This window comes from Gambusia affinis, linkage group LG03 (genome assembly GCF_019740435.1).
Source record: "Gambusia affinis linkage group LG03, SWU_Gaff_1.0, whole genome shotgun sequence".
Taxonomy (NCBI): domain Eukaryota; kingdom Metazoa; phylum Chordata; class Actinopteri; order Cyprinodontiformes; family Poeciliidae; genus Gambusia; species Gambusia affinis.
The window spans coordinates 5470490-5496567 of NC_057870.1; the positions used below are offsets into that span (position 1 = coordinate 5470490).

The 26078-nt window shown below is 41.2% G+C and overlaps 1 protein-coding gene across 3 annotated transcripts in view; it reads right to left on the minus strand.

Annotated features, from left to right (window-relative positions):
• sema4c (sema domain, immunoglobulin domain (Ig), transmembrane domain (TM) and short cytoplasmic domain, (semaphorin) 4C) overlaps positions 1–26078 on the minus strand; it is a 129305-nt gene that overhangs the window by 52949 nt on the left and 50278 nt on the right. For 2 of the 3 annotated variants that reach the window (XM_044110762.1, XM_044110764.1), the window contains exon 3: positions 13075–13252. In XM_044110762.1, the coding sequence (XP_043966697.1) occupies positions 13075–13177 (103 nt within the window). In that variant the 5' untranslated portion in view covers positions 13178–13252. Of the gene's footprint in view, positions 1–13074; positions 13253–19878; positions 20240–26078 lie in introns of those variants that run through there. The other variant, XM_044110763.1, reaches the window with a different exon arrangement.

A 26078-nucleotide genomic window follows, 5' to 3' on the forward strand; every position in this document is an offset into this window, starting at 1 on the left:
CTTGGTTTAAAATCAAGTCACTGCAGTCTTTTTAAGTATTTACTCTCTTATGTTCAGGCTAAAATTTTCAGTCCCTCCATATGAAGGGAATACAAAGAGGAAGTATCAACAAAAACTTAACTGTCCTACGTTTTTCTTGTGCACACAATAAAAACTAAACTGACTGCTGAGAAAACATTTCATTAAAGGAAAACAAGCTGACGGTCATGGTGTGTAAACTACCCCAATCATTCATTACCTTTATTCCGGTAATGCCGTTTAAAAGCTGGTGGTCAGTCTTTGCCTTAAGTGGATGAGCTCAAAAGCTAAAAGAAAGAGCTTAGCCTCGACTCCATGGATGGATGAACGAACAGAGATGGATTAATGCTGCTCTTGGCAGGTTAAGAGGTGGCTTCCTTTTCACATTTTGTGTTTTTAACGCAAGTAAAACTTTTTGACGGTTGTGAATATGTCACTACCTCACTTATCAACACAGATTCTTTGAGAAATCAAACATCAGCAGGTGTCAAAGTCCTGTTTTTATGTGTTTTGTGAAACGTGCTGTTGGAGAATTTCACTGTAGACGAGGTTTCTGCAGATTCCAAATCTAATACTTTTGAAGATCTTTTTCAAGACCATTATAAATGGAACATAAAACCTACAAGACCTGCAAAGGAACTAGGGCTGGACAATAAATCAGTAACAATATATCGCGACAGATGCGTGATCAAAATCAATAAGGTCATGCCACCAGATTTAAAATAAAAAGAGTTATTAATTTGGACAATTATTGATAGCAACTGATATGAAATGATTATATCGTGATCAGTTTTTCAGGCTTAAAAAAGAAATTGGTGATAAATTTGCACTTATCCACGACAGATCCAAAATAAAAAAAATAAAAGAGCTAGCTAGCTAGCAAGGGTATGCTAGCAGTGAGTCGCAGAACGCAATGAAGATGTCTGCGTGTGGCTGAACCTTCTGCCTGACCGAAAAGTCCAGCGAGAAAATGAAATAGGTAGAGTGTCCAATTAAATACTTAAATACAAGACAAAATTTATGACCTGTGATTAACGTGTTTAAGGCCACCTTACTTTATTTTTAAAAAATAATTTAAGACTCTTTAAGCATCGGTGGACAACCTGCGTAGAACATCTCCATCTGAGTGCTTCTTTACTCCTAAGCCAAATCTACTCAAGCCAATCTTCACCAGAAAACAAACAAACAAACAAAAAACAAACTGCTGGACAGTGTCAGGGACGCACACATGCCGCCTGTTGCTTCATGGCCGGGTTTCGGTCCGGACGCCGCCCTCCCTTCTCTCTCTGCCTGCTATAAATACAACCCAGCCTCCTCTTATAGCTTCTAACCGCCGAGCCACTCGCACACCGAAACTATGATTAAAGGCCTATTTTAGGGCGCGCTTTGAAGCGGAGATGAACACTGAACGAACCGAGGCAGACAGACAGAAGGAGGGAGAGAGGACGTCGTGAAGCAGTGCGGGCGGAGCGTTGCATTTCACCCGTAGCTCATCTAGACTGTCTCTGAGGAGGGGGTTAGAAAAAAATAAATAAAAAAATCGGAATGCACAAAGACAAACACACTCCCACGTTGATGTACAAGTTTTAGTCTCTTGGAGAAGTTCACTGGAGAGGAGGATGTACGACAGAATGGGAGCACAGAGACGGAAACAAGAAAGAGAAAGGTATACATACCTCGGGCTTTTTGCATAAGCACCTATTGTCAGGATTCTGTTTTTCTCTGCTTGGTTTAAACAAACTCTTGTGTGCATCTTAAAGAGGCTTGACACCTCCCGGTAATCTTTGCCGCTGCGTTGGTATTGCTGCACTTAAGGAACAGTCATGCTCATAAAGAACCTGAATTTAACAACTATGATGAACAGAGGATGTGGTAAAAGATGGATGAACTAGCGAGGGAACAAGTGATCCCATGGAGGAGATGTTTTTTGGAATTTATGGGGACGGCGGGGGGTTCTAGAAGACGATGAAAGGATGAGGGGTGTGGCGTGCGGGGTGAACCAAAAGTTGGGCTGGATGGGGATGGAATTGGGGGTTGGGAATAAAACCCACAACAAGAAGAACAAACCAGAAGCTGGTTGATGCAACGAGAGGTTTTTTCCAGCCCACCATTGGTGGTGAAGCATGCTTGAAAGAACCAGCTGGAGTGAGCAGCAGGGTGATGGAACATCACAAAGCGGTGTTAAAGGGGCGGCATGATGTATTTTCCAGCCACATACAATCATTTCATAGTACAATCAAGTCACTATGTTGCTTTCAGTTGTTACAAAAATGCTGTATATATCAAACACGACTTAAAATAAATTTGATTTTGCAATTTAACACCTTGAAATTGGGCCTCTCTCTCAGGAAGTCATCACAACGTGACTCCTCTATGAACCCTTTAACTTCGTTTTTACCAGCGTGTCACTAAGAAGTAGATCATAAAATGAGTTTTGAAATCACTGTTTCCTGATTTCAAAACTTTCGATGAAGTGGTGCTTGTGACCCCGGTTGAGAACTGTTCTACCAGGTGTTTCCTAATTGCTGCCGGCTAGTCTGAAGGAGCTGAGTGGCGGAGTCGTGGGGGAGGAGCGCTCTGTGAGGCAGAACATCGAGAGCTTGGAGCTTCATCCTCTGAGGAAGGGCTAGGTCCACCCAGGCGTTTTGCACAGCTGAATGGTTGCCATGGGAGATTAAAGGATTTCTCAAACATGCATGACAGAAACCAAAACAACACTCCAGGTATGTTTCTGATGAGGGAATAACATGTTAACATGATGTAAAGCTCAAAGCAGTCGGTTTTACACAATGCTGCCCCTTTAAAAGAAGCCAACAAATGGAAATAAAAACCCTTCAGAACACAGAGCAGTCTTCCGGATTCTTCTCTTCCCAGTCACGTTCGGGTTAAGGATGCAGTCAGACAACAGAAAACATCACCCCCCTCTCCCCCGCCCTCTCCTAAGCACCACTCGGCGCAAATGATTTCTACCCCGTCCACTTCCATCTTCTCGCAACAGGCCGGCCATGAGATAGAAAACGCCAATCCCCTTGCTTCAACGATCAACCCTACTCCTCCATACGGATTCAGAAATACACGACCTGCGAATTACAAGTCTCGTCTGGTATAAGTCGAGAACTGATGTTCAACACTGTGTCAAATCCTCTTACTCGACGTAACACACCGGAACAGGTCGGTCATGGTGCCGAATAACACAGAGACGTCTCGAAGGGTGGGGGGAGCAGAAAAAGGTCACAGGGGCATGATGAATAAACGCTCACATCGCCAGGAAATCGGATGAGCTTCTGAAATCAGTTCTTGACGACCGTCCATGACTGTGTTTGTGGCACAGCTGTGGGTCGTTTTTCAGCATCCCCCTGTTTAAAAACAACAAAAAGCTGGCTTTTAAGAAGCCTTACCACTGGAGCACTGGTGTCTAGTGTAGCCATCTGTCTGCAGAAAGAATGGAGGGGATTTCTTTAAGCACTTTACTCTGTAATGTGTTGCATTTAATCTTGGACTATAAAATATAAGCTGTGAATTTGGGTTTGTTACATTTATGAGGCCCATCGATTGGATGCAAGACTGGAACCTTTAATTGGTGTGAATTAAAATGCACAAAAAAAAAGAGAAGTAAACAAACTAGCACCTTATATATTACTGAAGATAATATGTTTACAGAAAATATGCATATTACTAACCACTTTGGCCTTCTTCTTAACCAATGGCAGAGTTATATACCTGACCCTTCAAGGTCCATTTTATTTAACTAAGTTTCTTAAAAGCAACATAAAAACAGAATATGACAGACCCACACAAAGAAGTGCATACTTCTGAAGTGGACAGAAAAGAATGCACTTTTTTTTAAGAAACACTTTTTCCAGATACAAGTATTTATGTTCAGCAATAGGAAAACCACCTGGCACATCAAAACACTGACATTTAAAGAAGCTCAAGCTTTGAGTCTCAACTTAGCTTCAGTCTGAACTAGCCTGGTAAAAAGCAGCTTCTTCTTGCTCTGCTTCGTGCAGACGGTCTGGGACCTCGGCTATTGAGAAACGATTCCTTCCTGAAGGCGTGGTCTCTGTTGAACCATTAAAAGGTTGGATTTGGTTTTACGCAGTCGCTAATGTTTGGTCCTGACGTGTGTAACGCGATGAAGCTAGCCAGAAATTGTGTACGCTGTAAACAATCCCGTAGGGAGAAGGGCCACAAGAATAAAATGTCTTAAACATTTCTCTCGCTCCGGCTGTAGTTGCTCAACATTTTAGAAGCTGAACCGCTTCGTTCACTTCTTTCAAACTACGACCCTCTGTGAGCGCACTACAATTTTATATTGACGTCATCGTTCACGACATCGCCTTCTGTTCACTGATTGGCCCAGTTTGTAATTCAACCAGAGAAACTGAACTGAATGGGAGAACTCTCCGAAGGAGATGAGAATCTAACAGAACTGCATTGCAAGGCAATGGCTAGACTGGGCCTGAACTTTAACTGAGTCATATTTTTATAGGTAAAATCATGATACCAGTTCATGTTTAAGGTTGTCCAGCTAAAAGCTGAGGCTCAGTCAGTCTCAAATTTTGCATTTTCAGGGCCCCTGTTCCCATGGTTTCAGACTAATTCTACTGCCTCTGCCTCTCAAACAATGTTTTCCATGCAAACGGGTCTTCTTAGGCCTTTCTTGCGACAATAGCCATTTTTTTCCCATCAGAACCAGTAGCTTGTCCCTTTTTAGTCTGATAACAGAACCAAATGTAGTCATTAATCATGGAGATGCATCGCTTAAATCCTCCGAAATGGTCACGGCCTTCTGAGAACTCCACACCTATCCACATTAGCATCCAGCTCCACGGTGGCTGTGAAAAACATAAATGGGGATGAGATGAAAGCGGCTGAGAACAACAGTCCTCCACATGTTGTACTGAACAGTCAGTGTTATAGTAGTGATGGCATAATTGGAAAGCTGTCAACTTGACAAAAGAGTTTCCTTCACCTGAACGCATCATCTCCACTGCCGCTGCAAGTCGTACCAAGCACACACACACACACACACACACACACACAAAGAAGTTGCTTTTAAGTCACAGCTTTTTCAAAGCAGCATCTCTGCCTGTCATACAAATGAATGCTAGCAAACACTCACTTTATATACAAGGTGGTGTTAAACTAGATAGCGGAGGGTGGGAGCAGTGCTAAGAACCAAAAGATAATCAGACGGAGAGACAAATTTTGTGTTGTTTATTTGGAGCAGAGTTCGTTTATTGGATTCCTTTTGACAGCTAAGCTTTAGCCAAACCAACCCGGCTGCTGCAGTGCAGGCTCACAGAGGCAGACTGCAATACGCCAGAAGAAACCAGATATTTTAATATTGTGAGTAGAAAATCTTGGAAAGCCAAACGGCTCAGCGGTGGAGCTGACGCACCACACGCAGAGGCTGCAGCCATCAATGCAGTTGTAGCCGGTTCGATTCCTGGTCCGGAGGCATTCGCTGGATGTCTTCCCCTCATTCCCGTTCAGATAGTGTTGAGTAAGGGCCAATAGAACCACAAAATACATTTTTCACTGCCTGGTTTTAACTTGGACTCAACATTTTTGTTGTTGGTCCATTAGGATCAGTATGGAAGAAGATTGGAACCACTAAAAGAAACAAAAAGAATTCAGATTTTGTTTATTTATTTTTCAGAATTCTGACATGCAAAGTCATGATACTGACGTATGTTTGGAGCTGTTCGTCCACCTAATAGGTGAACCTCAATCAGTCAGCCTCAAATTTTACATTCTCAGGACGGGGAATGTAAAATCTCACGTTAATCACAGAAATTGAAATTTTCATCTCAGAATTCAAACTTCTTCTTTTTTAAATCTGATTTTTCTCAAAATCCTACTTGTTTAACTTGTTATGCACCATCAGGAATTTTGAAAAAGAAAAGTCAGAATTCTAATTCTTCATTTTCTTCAAATGACGTAGTCAAGTCTTTTAGCAGCTCTGCCCGTAATTCACTTCTTATAGGACTGAGATCCGGACTGAGATCCGGACTCGCTTTGTTGTTCTGAAGCCACATTGTGTCCAAGCTCCAACTTCCTGGCTGATGTTTTGAAATGTTGAATATGTTGCAGCATTTCCAGATAATGTTCTTTCCTCATTACGTCATCTATGTTGCAAAGTTCACCACTTTGTACCACAGCAAAGCAGCCACAAAACACGAACCACACAGCTGGAGGTTATCTTCACAACATAAAGTCTTCTTTTATACATTAGAAATACATAAAAAAAATAAACAAATAACTTCATAAAAGAAAATAATATATATATTTTTTCTTTGCCTAAAATGCAATAACATAACATTCCTTTAGTGTATGCTTGATCATTTATCAATTCATGGATTAATTTTTGCATTATTAATTAATTAGACAGAAAAAGGTGCTTAGTAGGAGATTTTACTTTTTACAGAATTTGAACCGGGTGAAGTAAAAACACATGTGGAGTCCTGGGTAGAACATGCTTACAGACAATTGTAAAATACTTAGATTTTTTTGTACATTTCTGTCTCCTTTACAGCTCTGCTTTTCCTTTGGAGTCAATTTATTTTTATTTAAACGATTAATCAACTTCTAAATTAGCAGACGGTTAGTTCGACAATGTATTCATCGCGGTTAATCTGATAAATTGGATAAACCCAGAATATTCCACCAACTTACTATTTACAACTGGAGCTTACAAAATAATGACATCATCATATGGGCTCTCCAAATTTCTTAAAGGCATAGTAACCTAAAAAAAAAATATATATATATATATATAAACATATATAAATAAAACGTGGCAGATTTTTTTTCTATCTAAATCGTTGAGACTTTTTGGAACAATAAACTCTTTTGGTAATCCAAACGGACATAAAACATTAACGGGTTAGCCTTGATTCGACTTCAGACACTATGATTTGTCTTTTTATACATTGCATTTTCTGCTCTCGCAGTAATTCCTAGTTCCTAGTCTGAAATAAACCTCGCGTACAAACGGCATCCCAGAGCACTGTGGTGTTTTTTTTTTTTTTTTTATTGCGCAGCTTGTTTTGCGTGAGTCACGGGGCCGCAGCGCTGACGATGGCCTCCCGGCGCATTAATTAGACTATAAGGCAACCGTCGCTAAAAGGTAGTTTGGATAAGAGCGGCCTCCTTGTGGCATTTTCACTTCAAGCCTCACTTGCCCACACATCCGCTTTCGCAAAGCCGGAGTGACAACAAAGAGCACTGCGGGTCAAGACCCGTGGTCCCAGCTGTTAATCTTCACTGACCAACCAGCATGGGGCAGGGAGGGAGGGATGGTGGGGGGTGAGGGACAATCATAGCAGATAAAAGCAGTGATGAATTTCCTCCTTTCATTCCCCGTCTGCCCCTCGCACATCTATTCTCCCAGTCACGCACAGCCTCTCTGCGCTTCCTCCTCCGCCTCGATCTTAACCACTCATTACAGTAATTGGAGGGTTTTGGTAGATAGGGCAAGAGAGACAGAGAACTGGAGGGAAAAAAAAAATAACCGTTGAAAGAGAGGGAAAAAGGTTTCTGGAGGTCAGAGGCCCAGCCCTTATTGCGCTCTCTTTCTAAATCGCATTTCTTTTCTACCTCCAAAACCGATTCTATCATTCCTTTTTCTAACTCAAGAGGCAAACGTCAGCATTGGCTCTTCTTTTAAAAAATAATACAAAAAAGAAGACCCAGCAATCATTTGCTGCATCACAGGCAGCAATGTTTTACAAACAAAGGGTCGAATTTCTCAAAGTTCTCCTACTTGTTTTGCTGCTCTTCCTCTTTCTTTCCTTCTTCTCATTGTTGACCACAGCTGTTGAGTTTGGTCATACTTTAGTTTTGGCTCGCTAGCCGCTGTCATTGTGCTGACTCTTGGAGGAGGCGTGTGTGTGTGTGTGGGGGTGTGTGTGTGTGAGTCTCTTTAAGAGTGTGCAACGTTAATCCCAGCAGGAGAAACTCAAATGAGGTGTCAAAAAAGACTATAAAAATCAGTGGGAGAAGATGGAGGTATATTTCTTGTGATCAGTGGAGACAGGTTGTGGTAAGAGAGCAAAAATAACAACACAATGGGTGTGAGGAAGAGATGCAATACAGGGAAAAATGAAAAAGTACCACTATGTAACAATAATGTTTAGAGTTATAACTCTACCTGTGTGTGTGTGTGTGTAATCCCAGTTTAAATTGTATTGAAGGGTTTTATACTCAAATCTGGGTTTCTTCTGATGCCATTAAAACCTAAGGCAGACATGTAGACTTGCCTGAAAACCACTAATTTGTCACTTTACTGGGATTTTACGAGCAATATAAGCTAACTCTTACAAACATCTGTTCACATCTGTTTACTAGCTGCCGTACTTTGTTGCTGAAGTTCAAATCCCAACTCTTCGCGAGCGCTGTGTGTCTTACTAGTTTGAGCGTTGAAGCCAAGGTAGCAAGTCAGTGTGAATTCACAGTGGATGAATCTCTTGTAGCTCATGCTAGGAAATCTATTTAACAGATGGGTCTATGACATTTTTCGATGTACACATAAAAAAAAAAATCTGACAACACATACAAAACATGAGAAAAAAATGAAAACAAACTATTGTTTGTTTTAAATTTTTTAAACATGGAAAACGTTTCCATACGAGAAACAAAAGGCAGAGCAGACCACGGGTATTAGCATTAATCCTCAGTGGTTGGCTAATATAAGCTAACAGCATCAACGACTGAACTTTAGTTTATCTTTAGTTTATCAAACATACTGATGCAGTCATTGGTTTGAGATCAAGTAGTTTCAGTGCTGGTTTTATTTTGAGCAACTTCTGTATGTTGCATAAAATTATGAGCTAAATGTCTCCACTGGCTAGCTGTTGGGATTTAGAAGCTTGGATGTCATTTCTTTGGTCATCTTGATGTGGGATTTCATAGCTAAGCTTAAGACTCACTGTTGATTAAAACAAGTTTCATTGTTGTGGATCATGCTTATGAATTTAGACTGCGTCGCGAATGCCTTTTATTTCTTTGTGTGATGTGGCTGAACAGTGACACTGTCAAGCTTTACGACACGTAGCCCTGCTGCTTTAAATACTCACAGATTGCTTAAAGGCAAAGCGAAAAAAACAAGTCCTAATTGCATTGAGTATATTCCAATTTTATGAAGCCTGCTAAGAAATTATTTTGCAATAAAGTTTTAAAATGTTTCGCTCTGCTACAGCTATGCCAGGCTGCTTTTACAGACGTAAAATGACACCAGGTCGCTGTGTAAGAGTGACAAAAATATCCTTGTAAAAGGGAAGAATCAAAAACTACACAGAGACAGTGAGATATAACTGAAAAAAAATCTTAAAATATACTCTTTGTCAGGGATTAGAGTGAGGAGAGCATGAGGAAGGAATCGAGGGTATGTAAATTTACAGCCCTCATTAGCAGCTCTACAAGTTGCCGTATATAACGTGTGCGCAGAAAACGTCTCATTAGAAGCCGAAAGGGATTTATTTTCACTTGACAAATGCGCTGAGGGGGGAGAGCAAACTGTTAACATGTGAGTTTTATAGAAGTAAAACGAGAGGAAAGACGAGCTGAGGAGAAAAAAAAGGCGAACAGATAGAAGAGAGGATGTTTGTGTTTCTTCTTCTGCATGCCCATGTAAGCCTTGTGTAATTGCAGGGTGGGGGCAGGAATGGAAGTGGTGGGTGGGAGTAAATATTATCTTTTCAACCATCTCTGCCCCGGCGTGACCCCGCCCTGTTCACGCCCGCCTCCTGTACCGCCAGGAGCCCCAAATCCCTCAGACTGCCAGCCTAAGCAGTACACACGTCCACACACACATATAAACAAAGACGGATTAGATAGACAGATTCACAGCTACACACACCCTCTCTTTCTCTCACATGCATACACACACAGCCTCGTATCCTATCACACTTGTTTTCCTTCTTGCAGCTTGTCTTCCACTTCTTATGCACAAAGACGTGCGTTGCTATGAACGCTGCATGGTGATTCTGCAGCTCAAAATGCAACAAAGGGTCAACAACCCACTGTGGGCGTAAACGCATGCGTGTGCTTTTCTCTCCCTGTAGTTTGACTGGAGTTGAGTTTCTCCAGCACTCATTCCGTCGAGCTTCCTTTCCAGAAAAAATAAATAAAATCCATCTTTTCTTTCTTTTCGTCTTGCTCTCCATTCCCCTAGTTTCTTTTTTTCCCCCCTCCACTATTTTGTCTTCCTCATAAGTCCTCCTCAGCACTGTAGGTGGAACTCATCCATATCAGTCAGTGAACCCAGCACTCAGCCTCTGGAGAAATCAGTCGGCGGCTTGGGATAATCCCACTTGTTTCCGCCTCACTCCAGCCAGAGTTAGAAGTCTTTTACCGGGAGAAATTCCAGTCGAGCATAAAAAAGGGTTTTGTGACGACGAGGGGTTTTCAGTTTGTCAATAAAAACAAACTGAAACTTTCCTCGCTTTTGAGTGCGAGGAAAGTTAAACCACAATTATTACACAGAGAGAACTAGCCTGGTCGAAAGCAGCCCCTTGTTCTACGCTTTGCTTCTGAACACATTGCTTGCTAAAGGCTAATCGCTAACGTACATGATGCGCCCACTTGATGCTATGCAGCTTACCAGAAATACTTGCGCTACAATCAACCACTCTCCACTGCAAAGAGAGAAGTGCAGGGTCAAACTATATGTCTGTTAATGTTAATTAAATATTTGGAATTGTGGCTAACGTGGACTGACTGGCTTCTTTCACTTCCTCCTAAAACTGCAGAAAGACTACAATTCTAAAACATCGTAGAATATCAATGTCATCATGCGTAAACTTCTCCTTCTGTTTGCTGATTGGCCAGGTTGAAATTTTACAGGTGACATTCCAAGTGAATGGGAGAAATCCCAAACGAAGCACTGAAGGGAGATGGGAATCAAGGGGAACTGCGTAGGAAGGCAACGGCCAGGCTACGAGAGAATGTTTGTGAACAAATACCATCTTCAAGATGAATGAATATCGCAGACATGTCAGGATACAGAATGGGAGAAGTTCATGGAGGCATTAGTTTATAGTTAGATTATAAAATAACACCTCAAGATTCTTACATCCCACTGAATACTGGAAAATCGGTTATCTGAATATGAAAGCAGAAGTCCGTGGCACAACAACAAACCTGTCCGGACATGACTGCATAACTAAGCAATCTAAACTGACAGGTTGCTAACACATGCTATATGTTACTATATGCTACATTTCACTGAGAGGAGTCTTTGCTCCAGCACTGAACTGAGTTTATTGGAGCGTAGATGGAACGACATACAAGAATTCAGTCTCCAGCAGAACAATGACCCAAAACATGGAGCCCGTAACCCCAATGGGGTGATCTGGATCCTATATCCCATCGGCAGCAGTCGAAATATGTTTGTCATAACGCTACAAACACGTGATCAACTTTAATGTTTGCAGCCTGTTGATCTTCTCTGTAGCGTGTTTACATCGATTCCTTCCATATGCAACATTGAGTGAGTGTGTCATTGTTTCCCCTGCTTGGCCTCAGTCGTTTTTATAAGACTACGCTGGCTGAAAAGAGCCGGCCCACTGTGTGTATGCCAACACTGACTTTTCTCTGTTACGATGGAGAGTTTTTACCACAAACTCTCAACACCCTGTTGATTGCTTCCCCCCCCCCGCACCCTCACCCGATCTCTTTCATTCCCTTTTATTCTTTTTTCTCTTTCTCTCCTCCAACCACAACACTGCAGAGGACTGTCAAATAAATCCTTGTGCTAAAGGAGCACGGCTGTGAGTAAAAAAGAAAGGAAAAAGAAGAAGAAAGTAAAGGATTTCATGAGTGGCTGGTAGTGGCACGAGAAAGGTTTTGAATTCACCCCACTGCTCCGTGAGTACAGGTGAAACCGGAGCCCTCTGTGAAAATGCCATGAGAGGATTTCAGGTTCATTTGGAATAAAAACTAAGCCACTGCAGACAAAGGAAAAAGTGCATAAAGACACAGTGAAAAAGAAGGAATAGATACGGGATAAAAAGGTGGGATAGGTGCAACAGAGAGGTGAGAAAAGCATAGCCTTTTCCCTATATTCTTTCCATTCTCTTTGCCTAATCCCCAAGAGAGAGAGACAGAGAGGGAGAAGGCAGCACTTCTCCTGTGAAAGGATAAAAAAAAAAAAAAAAGGACTTTTTATACAGCTTGCAACAATTGGCATTGTTCAACAAAGAACGCCGAAATCTGGCTGCAGAGAAGGGCTGAGATAAAGAGCGTGAACGCAGCGGAGTGCAGGATTAGACTGATGTATTGTCTTATGAAGGGTCGATGCCAGCCTCTTTATCAAAGGCCTGAAACCATCCACCTCCGACATAATGGAGAAAGTCTCCTGGTTTGCTGTAATGGAACACCGCTGTGTGATTATGGGTGTTGAGTCAGATGCATGGATCAGCCCAGTGGCGAGATGGAAGATTCTCCTTATTCAATAAGTCAGCCCAGTAACTCTCAGTGTACGCTCCCGCTTTTTGATTTCTTTTAGCGCAAACTTTTAATATGATAGCAGGGATGAGGGAATCCACGCTATTTTTATTTCTATTTTTTTAACCCTGGTAAAGTTCTACTTTAGTGACTTTGGACTCACAAATTCTCAAAGCAGCTTCAGCGGCAGGTCCAGAGAGGGCCGACCTTTTAGGAAAATCCATGCTGAAACCCCGAAGTGACAAAGATTTTGTGAACGGTCTTGAGTCATCCTCAGCTTCTATACACTCTCAGCCTAAGGGACGGAAAGTGTATAGAAAAATCTCCTTTTGTGCCTCCAAAGGGAGATTTTCATTAGCTACAAGCCACAATTAATATGTCATCATATGAGGCAAAACAAAAATAAAACTTTTCAATGATATGTGAGGTCTCTGAGGATACTTGGGATAATCAGCATCTCTTCATGTAGTCAGGTTTTCCATTGACTGGAATAAAGTCAAACCTTGAAAGACCTGCAAGGCCTGAGCAGATGTAAACCTCCGATTCCAAAATAAATAAAAGTTTGGAGTTAGCGGGGTTCTTAACATCTGTAAGCTCACTCACCTTGGTATCGAACGGTCTTGCGTGGGACTGGGTTCCAGTTGAGAGCCGCTGACCTTTCCCATCCAACCAGCAACATCAGCAGTAAGACCCTCGTCCCACCCATGGCTGCCGAGTCAGCTCCGGTTTTCTGGATCTGTTGCTCGGTGATGGACAGAGGGACGGATGAGTCGGCGGGCTGCTGTAGACAGACAGAGACCACAACAACACATCAGAAGGGAGCTGCTGTTTACTTCCTTTATTGCCATGGTTGTATATCAGAAGCCCTTATGTGTGAGCGAAGTTTACGCCACACGCGATTTTCAAGAGGACAGACGGAACAGAACTCCAATTCAAGCTGGGAAGAAAGATAAATTCCTCCTGTTTAAAAACGTATCCTATTAAACTCAACAGAGCAGCATAAAGGTGAAGGATGTAACTGCTTGAAAGGACACTCGTAATGCGCTTCCTTGTTTGTACGTCCCTGCCAAGACAAACAAACTACAACATTCAAAGAACCTTTTGGCCAGGGAAATCACGCAGGAAAAGTTCTCCCCGCCACTCCGTCACGTTGAGCGATAATCTAGCTATCGGCACTTGGACAGCTCAAAAAAACAGCTTATCGCCGCACTCTTGTCAAGCCAATTCAGCAGCAGTATGTTAAGCCGGAGCTGAGTTATCAAAGTTAATTGGCACTGGCAACGCATCAAATGCCAACGTGTCGGAGATGAATGTCGAGGCAAGGACAATCCAATAGAACGGTGTTGTAAATGAATTGGTTTATATCTAATGAACATGTCAAGAAGTGCGGCTAGAAGGCGGTGTTACGGCCTAATGACGGCTCGGGGTGAGCGGCTTGTTACGACGCTGTGAGGGAGAGAGCAGACAGAAAGTTAAATTATGAACAAATAGCCAGGAAAAATCAGCATCAGTATTCACAATTTTCTCACTAATTCAGTCCTAATAATTAATTAGCCCTTTATTTTCCACTGAATCAGGCATGTTATTGATTACTTCTTTTTTAGGTGACTGTATGGCTGTGACTGCATGGAAGAGCGAACAAACACAAATCCTGCTCTTGACAAACATTCCCACTTGTAATATGCTTCTTTAGGACATCAGTCGCACAAAGAAGTACACGCATCACTGAATTGCACAGAGTAACTGCATCCAACCCTCCCACAGTTTCAGGATAATGCTCAGGAGGAGCATGGCAGCACGGATAGACAGCATGGAAGCAAGGAATGATGTCCCGTCAGACCATCAATTCCCGAAACCACACACAAAAAAACAAAACCGTAAAAGCGCAGTGTGACCCCACGCAGAGTAATCATATAAAATTTATTGATATTTAGGAATAATTTCATTGCAAACTAGTGAAACTAACAATCCTGACAATACAGAAAGTTTAGGTTCTTTTAAAGATCATTATTTGGGATTAATGTGACACAATGAATCAAAACACTTATCATGATAAGAAATGTATCGCGATGAATGATAAACGATACAATAAATCACCACCCCTACTAGGATCAATGCAAATAGGAGGCAATACCCAAATCTGGATGGACTTAAGGGTACAAAAAGTAGCAGTAAAATGAAAAATCAACCTGAATTTCCTTAATTGTTTTGGAGATTGTCAATCAACCAACACTTACATGAGAAACTGATGTTATCTGCCTATTTTATCTACCTCCACATAAGTGTGTAAATCAGCCCTGTTCTCCCTGTTATCAATAGTCAAACCACTGTTGCCAACTTAGCCCTTTTTTTTGGTGCCTTTTCAGACAAAAACAAATTGGCACCAGCAAAAAATCAGAATCGACGGGTCGGGCTTTATAGAAATCGGTGATCGGCCAGTAAAGTGCAATGATGCACCCCGAATATTATGTCACAGACTCTTGTAGCTGCTTATGTTGAGTTGTATTGAGAACTATTCAGAAAACGATCTTGTGTCTTTTAAGACGTGGAGAACAAATTGGCATTTTATCGTAAAACTCGTAAGACTTCAAAAAGCATATAAGAACTTTCTAAAAAAGCCATTTCTCATAATTGCACCACTTCGTTTAAAGTGCACCGAGGTCCTAAAAGGAGGAATATTCCATCCACTGCAACCACTTAGGACTGCAACTAAGTACAAAGTAGCAAAACTGTTCATGGAGAAACCTGTATTTATCTGACAAACTCACTTTTAAATGTCACTTTTAAGTGCTGAGGCACCACACAAAAAGCCAGTTCGCTTCACTTCCACATAAACTGCAGCAGAAACCTCAGAGGTGGACGACTCAGAATCTTACGTACGGGACACAGATGCAAATCAATTTGGACAAAAAGCCTTCAAATTACTTCTTCTTCTATTATAGTGGCATTTAAATTCCTAAAACGTATAGGAAAAACAAACCTGAGTTAGGAAACGAATGTCTTAAACATGACACGCCACCTGTAGGCTCCGCCCCCTCTCTGTGCACCTGCTCACTAAGTTAAATGACGTTTCTGACAGTAGGAGATCACTGAAGGGGGCGCTTTACTTTCTGAACAGGCAAACAACGTCAGACTTTAACTCGAAAAAACCAAAACAAAACAAAACAGGAAGCACAGAATCACGTACGTGGATTTGAATCCACCAACCTGCTTTTCCTCGTCCATTCCCACATGAGAATATTAAATTCTGACCCTGGCAAACAAACATTTACTCTGTTTGGTGGATTGGCAGGGGTGGTAATTGAAATTCAAAAATGTGTGTGTGTTGTGTGGGGGCGTTCGAAGATGTTTGTGTGTCGACACGCAGCCTGCGAGGCGGGTACTGATTATATTTTTGAGGTAAAACAAAAACAAACAAAAAAAAGAGAGAAGGTTCCCTACCTCCCCTCACCAACCCTCCTGCCCCCTTTTCCATCTCCACATCAGATTGTGGCGACGTGCCGTTAAACGAGCGTGCTTAAGGCGCTGGATTTGGGTGAAAGCTCTGCGAGCCTTGCAGTACGGGCTGCTAGCTTTATTGGATCGATGCTGATGGCCTTGCCGGGCAAACGCTTGAGTGAGCGGAGGACGGATTGAGAAGACGGAGCGGTGAAGGGGTGAGAAAAGCAGAGAGATGGAAAAGACGTTCAAAGAGAAGGAGAAAGCCTTGTCCCTCTTCATCTGCTGCTTCGTCTTAACGCAGGGATGTAATAAAGCGTGGAGGGCTTCCGGCATGCTAACGCTTCAGGGCAAAGGGAAAGTTTGTCTGCGGAAAAACTCTAGATCTCATCATTCCCACTCCAGCCTTTGTGCTTTCTAGAAATGGATGTTTGTCTGCATGTTTACCCACTGTTATGATCCACAACTTTTCTTAACTGAGTGCAAGTTTAGAAAGGTAAACTGGATTCACTAATTAAGTGAAGGCAATTGGTTGTACTTAACTATACATAGGGGAACAGAGTAAAGTGGGATGAATGCAGTGTACAGATTTCAGATTTTGTTTGTAAAAAAAAAATTAAAAATTCTATCCTCTTTGCTAATAAGCAATATATTGTGTTGGTCTACCACATATAAATCCCAAGAAGGAACAAAAAAGTTTGTAGTTTTAGCTATGGTGTTACCATGTTCATTTCCATTAATTAATTAATTAGTTAATTAATTAATTACAAAGGATTTAATGCAATCAGTCACTATTTTTTTCTTTCTATATACAAAAGTTCCCACCAGAACCTTTGTTTTCACTTGTTTCTTCTATGTCCATAAGTCTGACGCACAAAGTCACATCTGCAGAAATAACAGCGATGGGCAACACAGCCGCTTCTCTTGCCTCACTTGGGGCTAAACTTTGTTTCATAAATTGACCCAATGTGACACTGGGAAAGACTCAAGTTGTGCTAAAAGGAGTTAGCCTGTCAGTGAAGCTAAGATAGCATGTCAATGCTAAACATGCAGCAGGAATGACGGACGTCACCAGCGTCCACATTTCTAAAGAAGTATTTTCTTCAAATTAGTTATATCGAGGATTACTGAAACACTTGAAAGCTGAATGAGTAGAATAGTACTTTCCACCAATCTGATGGTTGAACGTCTTAAATAAAACATAGAAAAACAAGAAATATTTTTGTTGTTGAGCTCATTCGTCTATTTATTGAATAACAGCAGCAAAAGGGGTTTTCAAATTAAGAGCGATGCTTATTTTGACTATTTACAGTTTTCAATTAAAACGCGATTCTTTCCGGTGACTTAATTACAGATCCTGCAATTAACTCCCACCACAAACATTAACATGAACAAATGTGGAAATGTAGAAAGGTTGTGAGTGTTTATACAAGGCGCTGTAATAATCGTTCCCTGCTCAGGCCGTAGTGTTTCTTTGAGAGAAATGTGAACGCCACGGTGTATTGGTAAATTCAGCACTTCATTCTGAACGACTTAGCGCCGTCGGCGGAGACGAAATTGAGCTTTTAACGATAAGACCAAATAACTACCTGCAGTAGCATTTCTGGATTGCCTCTCCTTATTTGACACCACTTTGCAAATAAAACCGTTCACTGAATCATCAAGGCAAGATCTGCGAGGAACTTTACGGGCAACAGGGGAGCCTGTGATGAATTTTTCGGTTTCTTCCCGTCGAGCCAGCACATATAATCCCCTCGCCGTGTCATAGGAAGATGAATTGAGTGAATTGAGTCTTGCTTTCCCCCGAAGACCAAATTAAGACAGTTGCTCCGTCTGTCACCGCAGTCTCTTTAAGGTCCTGCGGTGTCGTATGACTCCACAGGCGCAATCCGAATCATCTCTTAGCTGCTGGTGTTGTTGGTGAGCCTGGTTTAGCTAATGAGCCGAGACACAACAGCCTAATAATCTCTTCTACCACTCCACAATGGAGGGCTCATTAAAACATACGGAGAAATAGGCCACATGTTCTGATTAGGCTGCGGAGGCTCCTGCGCGCCTCTGTCACTTAGTGTAAAGCACGTGTGGGTTCTGGCTGTGCGTGTGTTCGGCATCGGCGCGTGTTTGGAGATCAGATGAATCCCTGCAGGGGGAGAAGCGACACAGGAGTGTTTCTAAGCGAGCGGATGTTAAGGAAGGAAAAAACGGGAAGAGATGAACATTTTCAACCCCAATCTGTCTGTCGTCTTTTTCTCCTTTTTATATGTTTTTTTATTGCCGCTATGTCACTCTGGTTTCTGTTGCTGCCTTCCTGTCCCTCGCCTTTCCTGGAAGCCAAACACGTAGAGACAAGCACACGGAAACTAACAGACGGGGTCCTCTGCTGCAGTCACCGCTGATTGTTACTCTTTGCAGTCTTTGTTCGCCTTTTAACCTCCACCTCTGACCTTTGGCGGGTTACACAGAGCCTGGGCGGATTGAACATCCCCTTCCACTCGGAACATCACACAAGGACACACTTAATGTCCATTAACCTGCAACTGCCCTCAATAATGCACACACACTTTCAATTACACGGTGACAGGATGCACTCGGACAGCTACGCCCCCTTCATGTACCCTTAACAATCATAGAAGCTCAGAGCTCTTCCTTCCTTCCTCCCTTCTTTCCTTCCTTCCTTCCTTCCTTTCTACCTCTCCTTCACAGCCCCGTGTGTATTCTCTCCCTTCCCCTCCCGCCTTTTATTGCTCAAGTCGCGCTTTGAAATGCGCACACCAATGAAATCTCCCCGCAACACACAAAGCCCGTTTCAGCTGAACCAAACAAGCAGGATCAAACGATTTCACACCTCGAGGACAAAAGGGTTTGAGAGCTCCTCAAGGACTTTTATGGTGCGTTCTCCTCCCTTTGAAATCATCCCAAAAAGGAAAAGCCGGAGCTGCGTTGCCGCATTAATGGTCGGATGTGCGTTGGGTTTCCGAAGGCGACCAAAGGTGATTTTCAACTATTCGAAATGGGTTTCCGTAAGCAGAAGGACGGTCCGCAAAACAGAGCGGGATCTTGAATGAAGACCGTTCATTAGTGGTGGGGATTCCCTGAAATGATTAAAAAGCTATCCCACTCGTATCTGTATCTACTTATTTCTACTTATATCTACTTATTTCTATTCATGTACACCAAATGGTTTACATGTGTTATCACACACAACCTCTACCTAAGCACTTATGAGCTACCAATAAAACTCCAATAAGTTGGAAAAAAGGTACAGAAAAATAATACATGTTAGGATGTCATAATAATTAAAAACTGTTCACAGTGGTAAAATTTTGTAAAAATGTTATCTGAGTGCTGTCAGCTCCACGATGAGTTACTGGTCCAATGAAGCGGTCCAGACAGAACTCCTGTGGCTAGCAGCTAATTTAAAGCTAGCAACGTATGTTTTTCTTAGGTCTATTTATTTATTTTTTATTCCAGCACATAGAAGTGAGTAAAAAAAAAAAAAAAACTTTTGGGGGCTTTTCCGACTGTGCCGCTAGCTTTCACAACAAGTAGTCTCCAGATTAGTTTCCATCTTAATCTTTGGTTTGCTTTGAAAGCAAAACCTGAGTCTCAAAATGCTTTAAAAAATTACATTTCACTATGTACCCTTATTCAGTCAAGTCAAACCCTTCTTATCTGTCCACTAATATGGAAACCTAGATTTTAGTTTGCTGGCACTGATAAATATTCGCATTTTAGCATGCTAAGTTGAAATACTGAAATGGTACACAAGCTAGCTGCTGTAAGCTCTCTGTGTTAGCATCATTAGCCCTAGGAGAAGACTCTGTTTTGATCACCCAATATCAAACCATTGACAAAATCTAAAAACCACTAACATTTTCTGTCACACTGATACTTTTAAAATAAGTTTTTATGACAGGAAATTCCTGGTCTTATCTCTAGCATTGGCAAAGAGTATCAATTGTCTCTTACCCATCTGTTGATGTACGCTGCCAGTCAGCTGGATTGGCAACAGGCTTCAACTGAGCGACTTAATCTGTCTGCTTGGAAGATTTTAAAGTCATGAAAAATACAGACCACTCTGGTGCTGGAACTAAAGGAATAACGCTTCACTTTCCGTGTCCGTGTTCTTCACTCCCACTTTCTTGCTCCGTTAGCTGAATGCTAATAACTAATATTAGCTAGTTATACTTGACTTACTTTATATAAAACAACAAAAACAAAGGATAACAACAGGCACTAAAAATGTCTGTTCAACTGAATGTGGAAGAAGTACACGGTGAAGAAAGAGAGGAAGTAAACAAGGACGGAAGAAAGAATGTGCAGGTTAGAAAGGAAGAAAGTAAAGAAGGAAAGACAAGCAAGGAAGGGAGGTAGGACACTAGAAAAAATACAGAATTGCTAAACTTGTGTCAGACTTAATAGGATCCTTGTACATCTCTTCCTAGTTAATACGGACAAGAATTGTCTATATCTAGGGGAAATTAACTCAATTTCAGAATGCCCTTAACAAAAGAGGCAACTGTGAGAACTTAAAGTAAATGAGTGCCTTTGGAAAAGAAGACTACAACAGTTAGCAAGCCTGAATAAAATGCTAACGTTGTCAATAATGGTAATTTTAGGAGAATCAAATAGAAGAGTTTAATAAAAATATCAGTGCTATTTGAGATGTTAGCATTTTGTAATTGCAGTGTTTATCTCCTTCCTAATGGCAGTAAATGTTAGCTAAAACTTAAAAAAAAAAAAAAAAGAGGAACCGTTAAAGACAAGTTTAATTTGTAGCACAGTCCAGTTTTTTAAAAGCTGTCAAATAGAGCACTTGTGACAAATTGTCTAAAACCTAATCTTCTTCCTTATGGAAAGATTGATTGCAAAATGATAATTTGTGACCTCAGTTCATCCGTTTTCATTTCCACGATTCAAATGCATTCTGAAAGGTTCAAAATGTTATCTGAGAGCCTGCGAACCAACAGAGGCGCCTCGAGAGGTGACGCCGTCCGCTCAATGAATTTCACAGCCGAGAGCTTCTGGTTAGAGATCAACCTTTAAAAACTTGGAGGTCCATCAAAATTCATTTTTAAAGTTTCGAATCAGAGCTGAAAGAGTTTTATGAAAGCCCCGGCTAGATGCCTTGAATACAAATGTGTGAGAGTGTGCTTGCTGTCATACGTACGGATTTCAAGGTTGCCGGTTCCAGTCCATAGCAAAGCACCTCCGATGCTGGACTAGAAAACTATCTTGTTACAGAGCTTCTTTTAAAAATTGATGACATGAGGGATTTTAAGTGAAGGGATGTCAACATGGGCCTCAGCATTTTCTTGTTATTTCCTCTCATTTATTCATATGGATCTCTGGGGCCTTGCATGAAACTGGAGGAAAGTAAGATGGGTTTTTTTGCCCCCTCTTTAACTGTTCCTACAGAGCTGTTGCTGTGTGTGTGTGTTTTTTTCCATTTAAAGCATTGGGCTAATGGAGCCGACATGAGCACTCCACTTATGGTGGGGGAAAAAAAAAAAAACATCCTACGCTGTGCACCATCAGAGTCCTGGTACAAAAATACTGGTGGAGACTGAAACTTGGTAAAACTGTACATCTATAAATAAATATGTTTTTGGTGTTACAAGAAAAGCAAAACTGAAGTTATTATCTTTGGTCCAAAACAGGAACGTGTGTGGTGATGAACTCGGACCTGAACATTCAGAATCACATAAAGACAGTTACAAAGTCGGCCTTTTATGACCTGAGGAACATTTCCAGGATTAGAGTACTCACGTTTCAGTGAGACCTAGAGAAACTCATCCATGCGTTTGTCTTTAGTCGCATTGATTACTGCACAGGTCTGCCTAAAAAGTCAATAAGACAGCAGCAACTGATCCAGAACCAAACATGGAGAAGCAGCATTCAGTTTCTAAGCACCACAAATCTGGAACAAACTTCAGCTGAGTTCCTTTAGCTCAAAACCCTTTGATTAGTAGCATGTGGAACCATGACCAACATATTTGATGTGCACCGATGATTTTAATGATGGCATTTGACAAGATGTAACATTTATTGCTCGTTTCACCATTGGTGACCGCACTGTGCTTTTATGATGTAAAGCATTTTGAACTGCTTTGTTGCTGACTACTTCACTCGACTTAAATTGAGATACTTTTCCAGATTCCAATTCCAATGTTTGTTTGTCTGTTTCCACCAATTATTAAGTATAAACACAAAAAGACAGTTAGCTGAATAGAGTCATCTCACTCATCTGACTAAAAATCTCTAAAAATTTTTAATTTGTAGCCTCGTCGTATATATTAAAGCATCGTCCCAGACCAGAAATCTGGCGAGGCAGATCTCCGCATAAAGGGGGCAAATGAATAGCCTCATGCTGACCGGCTGACATTAAAGGCCTGCGTGCTTATGACCTTGTGTGTTTGCCGGCAGATTGTGTGGTCTGCTGGTGTCGAGCTGGCACAGATGAAAGGCTCGAGAATCAAAGCCGGGTTCTGACTGTAGAAGACGAACGCAAAGGAGAGTGTGATTGTGACAGATGCAGCGCCCCTCTGATACACTCACTGGTTTGTTTCTGTCATCTGCAAACAGTTGGAAACCTCCTCTAAAGCGTCCATCGTCAACGTGTGCGACGCTCATCAATTTTCATGCGGCCGGGTGATTTATTTCCTGTGGGGTGTGTGCAAGCAATTAATGAGCAGTTCACTAAAAATGAATTTGTACAAGCTACGTAAAGCAACAGTTGGAATTTATAGCGAAGAAAAATGACAACAGTCGACTCTATTGGTCTTTTACGTCTTAATGAAACAATAAAAAAGCAGGAAAAATAAACCCCATGAGAGCTGACATTGTTACATCTCAGCCTTCCTCACTGCCTCTCTCAGCTTCTTTTATGTCTCACTCCTAAGAGACCCTGTAAGCCTTTAAAATTTCCATCTTCTCTCCTTTCATCCCCCCCACGCCAGCGCTGCGGCATAGGCCAGCTTACCCCCGCTTCTTCCCCTGGCTGCACTTCAACCCGCCTTGTTCTTCTTGTTACGGTCGGCTGGCCAGGCGTGGCCAGCTTTTTAATTCTTTGATCGGAGCTCTGATCTCTTCCATCAGTGCTCGGGGGCTCCAGCTGATTACAGATGAAATGGATCTGATTTGGGCTCTGTCTGCGGGCCAAACACCTGCCCGAACCCTGGGAAAAGCACTGGAGGAGGAGTGCAGGGCCAGATGAAACCGGATGGGCCGGCGGTGAGCTGATCGAACAGCGGGACCATCTGTGCCTTTGGTCTGCGGCGGCAGTGGCGGCGGAGACGCGCGTGTGCGCTCCTATGTGACAGTGGTAAGTTTAGTTGTTTGAGAAGTACAGAAAATATCCAAACTACCAAACTAAAATACTTGCATAGTTATTTTAAACCCACATCTTCCGAATTAGAAACAGTTTTCAAGACTATTATAAACACCTGTTAGCTTAAAAACTAGCTATCAAGGCTACATTGATAAGTATTCACCCTCATTAACAACAGTAGTCATCCATAAAGCTCTTTATGGGTTGACTTCTGTGTCAGGTGGCAAAATCTCTGTCCCATTATCATTATCACCTCCATATAGGGACAGAGATGTGTGCGCCAAATGGCCCAAACAGCACAGCTACAGTACAAAGCCACAACAGTCACCACGACCTCACATTTTAGGGTAAATATTTTTTCTGCTTGATAAAGCTGAGGTTTGTCCAAATGTTTCTGTTTAGTCATTTGCTCACAGAGGTCCATTTCATGACATGTGTATTGTGCAGAAAGCTATCCAAAAAGGCACCGCTCATAAAAAGCATGCATTTGAAAGACCTAGTCCGTAACACAAGCTGCAATTCTGGCTACGCACAGGATTAATATCCATTGTTTTGTCTATTTTTAATTTTAAAACCTATAAGCTCTCCATGAAACGGTCCTTTTGCCGCATCCATATCTCAGCATAATATTTTTTATTTATTATAAATTACGAATGTTTCTGACTTACACAGGATGGTAGAATAATAGTAGTTTTAAAATAATTTAATGAACTTATTCAGGTTCTATAAAAAGATATCTGTGGTAAATATAAAAAGAGCTGTTGAAGGGAGGTCTGACTAAAAATCTCCAAACTCTCCATTCTGTCTCGCTTGTCAGCCTCAAGAAGATGAGCACCAGCCCGAGATCTACAGTATGTCTGAGTTATGCAGCATGGTTTTTACTGCGTGTAGACGGCTACAATCAGTGGCTGTCAACCATGGACCCTGGAGGTCTATTGTTGTAATTCCAGACAATCATTAGAGCAGCAGATCTCATCAGCCATAATCAGCAAAGTCCATAATCAGTTAAATGAGTGGATCTTGTCGGAATACCAGGCGGCATTTTGTTTTAAATTGCATTTAAAAAATTGGGGGAAACAGCCACACCGTTTTTCTCCACATTTTCTTTCCGGCAGACCATAATCATACGTGATAAAATATGTAGGCCATTAGCGAGCGTCGACCAGATTCGAGCTACTTAGTTTGAGCGATGCATTGCTCAGCATATCGGCAAAGGGAGATCTTGAATAATTCATCCTGGGGTCAACGTTTGCTGTGATGCAGTTGGTGTTGCTGTTATCAGCAGAAATGATCAAAAAGTCTTACACAGGGCCTTAAGAAATCTTTCTACCAAAAGTAATTTTAATCATTGTGTATTTTTTTGTAAACCACTGTACTTCCATTCTAAAATATGGACCTCAAAAAAAATCGAACAAAATGGATTTTCAAGGGCTCATGTTATACTCAAATTACAGTTTTTCCTCATCAGACAGATGTCTGTCTCGATAAATGGAGTTCAACCCAGAAAGGGGCTAAGTCTTTTCTGTTTGAGGTTTGTTTTTAAAGAAAGAAAGAAGAGACAGAATTTGAATTGGGCTAATATTACTGAACTTCAAAAGTGTTAGCATTAGCAAAACCCCTCTATTACTTTTAAACTTTTATTTGTGTGGTGACTATTTGGAAACTCAGTGCAAAAAGAAACCAGTGACAGAGTGATAGCACCGTTAGCACGTCGTTAGAACACCGTGTTAACAGCGCCAACGCTAGCATCTGCTTTGGAGCATCTTATTGGACAATTTTGGCAACATTAGCACCATGTTAAAGTTACACAAGCATAAACACTACAAAATTTGGACACTTGGCTTCTTCAAAAATAACTTGTGAAAACTCAACTCGATTTGCAAAAAAAAAACAAAAAAAAAAAAACTAACAATCTGATTCTTAGTTTTGCAAATTAGCTAAAAAAAATAAAGTAGCAAAAATCTCATCTGGTTCTTGTTACTCATTACTATTAATGCATCATTTCATCTCATGAAATTAAGATGAATCCCAATTTATAACTTATCCTTTATTCAACTAACTCTTTGCTACTTGACCCAGTCTGCGTAATACCCTTCCTAGCCCCCTGAGGGCAGTACAGACTGTTGATGTTCATTAAAGCAAATTTAGGGTTAATCTTTTTTTATTTAGCTTTTAGCTAAAGGTTAGCAATTATTATCATTAATTCTTGATATTACCCTTAATTTGGCTTTATATTCATTTTGAGCAATTGCATTCGCTATGTTTTGTGTATTTAAATTGACTTATATATTTTTGTTTTATTGTCATATTTAAAGAAATTTTTTTTAAATGTCAGTTGTCTGAGTTAAATGTAAATTTAAAATCCATATTTATTTGAGGTTTTGTGTTGACCATTAGCACATCATCATCATCGTCTTCATCTTCATCATCATCATCATCAGAACTTCCTAATTTCTTCAACTCTGTATCTTTTCTTCAAAGTACAGATTTCTGTTTTTCTTTCTTAACCTTTGTTAGCTCACGTTTTCCTGCGTTTGGATGTTTTTTCATTGTAGTTGCTTGTTTCACATTACCTCCTGCTTTCGTCCAACATAACAAAACTGGCGCTATGTCACAAGTGCACAATAAATAAATACTTATTGATTAGCTGACTAGCTGATTGAAGAAACTAGTGCAGAGAAACATCAACGCCCAGAGAAGTCCGTCTTTCCATTTCTGCTGGATTTTCTATTAAGCTTCCTTTCTCCCTGGTCGACCTTCTGCTGTCAGTGCAGCGTCTGTTTTTTTTTTTTTGTTTGTTTTGTTTTTTTTACAAGCACAGGGGCGCAGTGAAAATTAT